At 33.2% G+C, this 6543-nt stretch overlaps 1 protein-coding gene across 1 annotated transcript; it reads left to right on the top strand.

Moving 5' to 3' along the window:
- The first annotated feature begins 2217 nt into the window (after positions 1-2217).
- Positions 2218-4518, top strand: LOC140890945 (purple acid phosphatase 5-like). The gene is made up of 8 exons (XM_073299122.1): positions 2218-2393; positions 2486-2692; positions 2774-2885; positions 2973-3199; positions 3339-3477; positions 3593-3813; positions 3935-4056; positions 4154-4518. The coding sequence occupies exons 1-8, from the start codon at positions 2229-2231 to the stop codon at positions 4356-4358; spliced, it is 1398 nt and encodes a 465-aa protein (XP_073155223.1). The 5' UTR covers positions 2218-2228; the 3' UTR covers positions 4359-4518.
- Positions 4519-6543: the final 2025 nt, after the last annotated feature.

A 6543-nucleotide genomic window follows, 5' to 3' on the forward strand; every position in this document is an offset into this window, starting at 1 on the left:
TCGGACTTAAGGCAAGTTCGGACGATATATCCGAACTAGGATCGGACGGCCCGAACTTCGCCTATGCCAAGCAGACAGGATTACTCAGCCATGAATTTTGACAAGTGTCGGATTTAGGACACTTCGGACGACCCGAAGTGACGATCGAACGGTCCGAACTCGACGTGTCTCGCATGCAGGCAGTGAGTTGGTACTGAGCATAACTTTTCAGATGACCCTTTACATGTCATCATGTTGCATGCATTATATACATATGTTTACTCATGTTTATGTATTGGGCGTTAGCGCTCACGTCCGAGTTGTTATCTTGGACACTCTATTCGACGGGGCAGGTCGCAGGATGGACGAAGCTGGTAGTTCAAGGCAGAACTAGGGAGCAGGAGCCTTGAAGAGTTAATTATACAGCAGGATTCGATATAGTTGTATAATGTTTACTTTTAAGTTTTTCGATATAGTTGTATCACTACAGTATTAAGCCTGAATATATTTTACTAAGCTGATACATAATTTATGGATTATGTTTCCGAATGTTTTACTCTGTTAAGTATTTTGCTGTATTAAATTTAATGCATGTTATTAGTTGCCAGTTAATAGGCGATTCCATGCAGGGTCACTACAGATCTATTGGTTGTCATGGAAAATATTGCACAATTCGTCTTAGGATTTATTAATAATTTGATTTTCTATTTTAAAAATTATGATGCGGATGGATTTGTAGATGCATGTATTTATTCTCTACATTCCATATTTGATTCTTTATATGAGATTTTGAAGAATCTTACTATTTAATTAAAAATCCGTACTATATAATAAATAATTTTCAATTAATTCGATCAATCCTAAATAAAATACCAATTATGTCTTCATCTATATAATGTTAATAATATTAAGGAGTAAATATTTACTAACTTATTTGTAATTTATATGTAATTATCATATCTTATATGTTTTAAAATTTGTAATTAATATTATTTTATCTTAATCTAAATTTTTGAATACTTAATTCATTAAAATTATGTCAGTCCTTAAAATAATATTTAAAAATTTTTTAATTACTAAATATTTTTTTATCTTAATTTTAAATTTTAAATATTTAATTTATCATGTCAGTACTCAAAACACTATGGAGATTAACTAAAATAAAAAAATTACGTTTTGAAAAAAAAAGAGAGAGAGATATGTATATATCTATATCATGTGCAAGAAAAGCTAGTATAAATTTAAATATTTGGAATGAAGTTATGTTCGATTATTTTGTTTTAATCCTTTATTTTGTTTTCAATACAATAATTAATTACTTATGTAAGAGTTAATTTACGTAGTTTGTGTAACACAGATATATGCTGAAGTTGCATACGGAGCTATGGGATAAGATTTATTGAATTAAAAGCCTTGAAATTTATAATTTGTTCAATACATGATAATTTTGATACCTATATATATATTCCAAAAAGTATGAATAGTTTTTTTTATATACATGTTCCTATTGTAATGTTGGTTATTTCCGTTGAACCAAATTATGTTCCTCTTGTTTGTTAGAAACTTACCGAAGAGTAAATTGAATGCGAAAAACGCATAAATATAACAAGTAAAGTTATATATATATCAAGTCAACAATAAGACTACAATATTTGAAAATTAAAATTTAATATACAAAATCCAAACTTTAAAACTTAATAGAGTGAAAAAAAAACATTTTCTTTAATCAGCAGTAGCACTAGCATGTACATTGTATAATTTTGTACACCTAAATGCACACTTTGATTTATATATTTTATTATTAATTAAAAACTTTCCTTAACAAATATGTACAGACGTATATTTAACATTTTTCTATTAAAAAATCTGTCCCCTTTACCCGTCGAAAAGATTACATTTAATGGAACAATCTTATTATAGTTATTTATTTTCTACTTGATTTCATACTTTAGATTATTTTCTACTTGATGTCATACTTTAGATATGAGTTTTTTTTTTATATGCATCCATATGGTATTCAAAATGTATTAAAACAATCCCATTATCGAAATAAATTAATGTTAATCAATCAAATCATTCGAAGAGTAAACTAAATCTAAAAAAATAATGATAATAATAAGAGAAGGGATCTAGGAATATTCGAGATTGGCTTGTTATCCGAATCCCAACAGTTAACAAACTAGACTCTATAAATCCTCCCATCTCCTATAAAATCTACTAGCACTGTAACAAGCCACTTCTCAACTCCAATGGCTTCTGCAACATGGATACTCTCAATTCTTTGTATATGGCTCCATTTTTCCGCAACATGCAACGCCGGAATCACCAGCAAGTACGTGCGAAAACCGCACGCATCCGTTGATATGCCGCCGGAGCACTTCCCTTCACCTGCAATATTCAATGCACCCGAACAGGTTAGCTGTTGCAGTTGATATGCCGAAAATATTTGGTTTTTTTTTTGGGGAAATTTCGACGTCGATTCGCGGTGTTGGTGGATATGTTGCAGGTTCATATAACACAGGGGGATCATGAGGGGAGAGGGGTGATCATTTCTTGGGTTACGCCTTTGCACAAGGATCCGAATGTGGTCACGTATTGGGAGGCAGAGGGGGAAGAGAGGCACAGGCACAAGGTTCATGCTGCGGTCACGAGTTATCGATACTATAACTACACTTCTGGTTTCATTCATCATGCCACTCTTCGAAAGCTTAAGGTGAGATAATTATCTTCATTTGTTGTTTTCGTTTAATTTCGTGATGCTTTTTCGCGTGATTTTTTTCGTCCCAATGTGTAGTATGACACGAGGTATATCTATGAACTCGGTAAGCACAACGCGGCCCGGAAATTTTCATTCACAACTCCTCCTAAAGTAGGGCCTGATGTCCCTTACACATTCGGTGTTATGGGTGAGAATCGTTCAAGAATTCAATTCTAACTAGTAAATTAAATGCACAATTGTCCAAGATTCACTCTGTTTGTTTATATCAACTTAGGGGATTTGGGACAAACTTACGACTCGAATCAGACGTTTGAGCATTATGTATCCAATCCAAAAGGGAAAGCAGTGCTCTTTGTTGGTGATCTTTCATATGCAGATCATTATCCCTTCCACGACAATGTCAAGTGGGATATATGGGGCCGTTTCGTGGAGAAGAGTACCGCCTACCAGCCGTGGATATGGACTGCAGGCAATCACGAAATCGACCACGCCCCTGAGATTGTGAGGCTTCTGTTTTTATGCTCCGAGTAATCACTTTTAACATAACGTGACTTGTATTGGAGGCTATTTCTTCAAGATCAAGCTCTGTCGATTTATAAATTCGCAACGTCTTTTAATGTGATTTGGCTATGTTTTGCAGGAGGAAAATACTCCATTCAAGCCTTATATGCACAGGTATCACGTTCCTTACAAGGCATCCAAAAGCACGTCTCCCCTTTGGTACTCGATAAAACGTGCATCAGCATACATAATTGTCTTATCTTCTTACTCGGCTTACGGTAAGAAAATTCGCCTTCTCTGTTTATAGTGTATCATCTTAAGCTCCTATAGAAAACCCTTTTGGAAATAATTTAGATACTAGCTGAATTATTGTTCGTTTATTGATTTTATAAGGTAAATATACCCCTCAATACAATTGGCTCGAACGAGAATTCCCAAAAGTTAACAGATCAGAAACTCCATGGCTGATTGTGCTGCTTCACTCCCCCATGTACAATAGTAATAACTATCACTATATGGAAGGAGAGAGCATCAGAGTTATGTTCGAGTCATGGTTCGTCGAAAACAAAGTCGATCTCGTGTTTTCTGGACATGTCCACTCCTATGAACGCTCGGTAAGGTTTAGAGTTACAAACTTTAATAAAGATTCAACATATATATGTGTACACTTCCAATTAAACAGTACATGCCATTTTCTTGATCTATACATGTCGTTTTTTTTTTCGTGCTTAAAAGGAACGGATATCGAATGTTCAATACAACATAACAAATGGACTAAGTGCACCAGTTAAGGACTCTTCTGCTCCAGTGTATATAACCATTGGTGATGGTGGAAACATCGAAGGCGTAGCCGATGAGTGAGACTATCTTACATATGTTCTTTTTATAATTAGCTCCTCTTTCTTTAACTTGCTCTTTTTTTTTTTTTGTTAACATTCGCTATACAATATGCAGCTTCGGGGATCCACAGCCGAGTTACTCAGCCTTCCGCGAAGCAAGTTTCGGACACGCGATTCTTGAATTAAAGAACCGGACTCATGCGTTCTATACTTGGCATCGTAACCAAGATAACGAGCCTACCGTAGCGGATTCGACGTGGTTTTACAATAGATATTGGTACCCACACGATGAGCCTAGCTCCAGCTCAAGCTTGGTTTAAGGAAGAAATAAAACTTTATGGAATTGTATAGCTGTTTTCTTTCTTTTTTGCTGTCATTTATTTCAGCCAAGTTTTCTAGCTAAACTTGAAGTTTCTGCAATATTATGGGATGCGTTATATACTTTCGTTTCAATGAGTACTTTATCGGGCAAAATTACAGTGTTCATGCATGTCTAAAAATTTGGAACTTAGTATTGCTATTAGAGTTATATATTCTCTTTTTTCATCTATTTGATCTCCTGTGTTTCTCTTATTACAAAATACCGCATAGACTTATGAAATTTTTGATATGATAATGTTACGCTGTGAATTTAAGCACATAGGTGATAATCCCAAGGTCAAATTTGGGGGTAGAAAATGAAATTGGGTCGAGAAATCGCTAAAATGTATGCTACACCAAAAGAAATATCTTCGATATATTCGTATGAAATTACCGATCGATCACCTCATTTGAAAACAAAAAACGTACCGATGTACCATACATATATTGTTTTCAAGTGAGATGATTCGGTGATCATCGTCCCATAAAATAGTGTCTAGCTAAAAAAAGAGTTTGTTAGCAATAACCATCCAATATTTGAATGATTGGTTTCCAACTTATTCTTTGTCAAAATGCTAAACGTGAATTGAACAGAAATAATATACTAAGACTGCGTTTACTTGCCTTGAACAGAAATAATATACTAAGGCTGCGTTTACTTGCCTTGATAAATGAAGGATAATATAGATAATACCAACTAATCCTATGTTTACTTGCAAAATTGAAAAATGGTATAAATCTTTAGGTAATGATAGGATTGAGAGATGATTTTTAGTCCTAAATTTTTAATGAGATTATAAATATTATGGAGTGAGAGAATGAAAAAAATCAATTATGTCCTTCTTTTTTATCTTCCACCTTCTTTGCCGAACATATGATTATTATGATAGCTAAAGGGTGAAATCGTAATTTGTTCTTAATTATCATTTCAATCCCAAAATTAATTCATCCTATCATATCAAATTATATTAATAATCATACTTTAATCTATCATTGTTCAATCCCATCATTCAAAGTAAACGTAGCCTAAGAACAATTATAATTGTAGTACAATACAACAGTATAACGAGTACTTAGATAATAAACAATAATAAACAACTGATTAAGCAGCAAAGAAAGAGTAAAACAAATGATAAATAATAAGAAAACTGTAAAGCAAATCGAGGCGTGTAGCTAAGTACAGTTTTCTTAAAACAAATTTTTCCCAGGATACAACGAAAAAACCAGTAGCAAATTAGGCACAAATTCACAACTCCGACGAACTTGAATCGTACCTTCACTTTATCATCAAAACTTAACGGATGCCAAATAAAAAGCTAACAATATGAAATGCAAGAGAATAGTACTTGAGTGAGATCTTGAATATTGTGTGTGTATTGAAAAATGAGCACACTATTTATACAAAGAGTCATAAAATTAATTAACTCAATTAATTTTGTAATTAACTCAAGAATGTGAAGAGCCAAACGTTTCAAATTAATTCAAGAATGTGGAAAGCCAAAGGACACTCTCACATTTATGAACCATAATTTTTATTCAAAAATTTAATTTAAATAAATTTCCAACAATTATATCCAAGAAAATGACATCAAAGCATCGATTCATTGACATACAATAGAGCTTACATATAATTTTTCGAGATGGTTACACACACATAGATACAAATAAAACGTTAATTCAGCATTCGGCATAAGATAAATCCCAATATTAATTTCTCACCAAATCATCATAAGAGAAGAGTTTACTTAACCCGTCATTCTAACTCAATCAGGCCACAGATTAATTCGATGCAAGACTTTTGTAAAATGGGATAATACAGATTTAGGTAGTGTTTGGGAGAGCTTTTAGAAAGTACTTTTCAGCTTTTTCTTATCAAAATTTTCAATTTTTCAAAATTTTGTTAAGGAAAAGCTGAGAACCGCTTCCTAAAAGCCCTTCCAAACACTACCATTTTTCAAAATTTTGTTAAGAAAAAGCTGAGAACCGCTTCCTAGAAGCCCTTCCAAACACTACCTTACCATGGCACTGTTTCCAAGACTTTATGAAAACAGACAAAATTTAAGTATGACAATGACCCGTGACCAAATGTAATCTTTCCAAGTTATTTTCTCGTCCCATAATTAATTTTCTTATCTTCTCAAATCA

Source organism: Henckelia pumila, chromosome 3, assembly GCF_033568475.1.
Source record: "Henckelia pumila isolate YLH828 chromosome 3, ASM3356847v2, whole genome shotgun sequence".
NCBI classification, from domain to species: Eukaryota; Viridiplantae; Streptophyta; class Magnoliopsida; order Lamiales; family Gesneriaceae; genus Henckelia; species Henckelia pumila.

Excerpts from the sequence above, each read along its gene's own strand:
- LOC140890945 (XM_073299122.1), top strand. The coding sequence starts at position 2,229 with ATGGCTTCTGCAACATGGATACTCTCAATTCTTTGTATATGGCTCCAT. Across the intron at positions 3,200-3,338 it reads TCGACCACGCCCCTGAGATT|GAGGAAAATACTCCATTCAA; the intron begins GTGAGGCTTCTG and ends TATGTTTTGCAG. Across the intron at positions 4,057-4,153 it reads ATCGAAGGCGTAGCCGATGA|CTTCGGGGATCCACAGCCGA; the intron begins GTGAGACTATCT and ends TACAATATGCAG.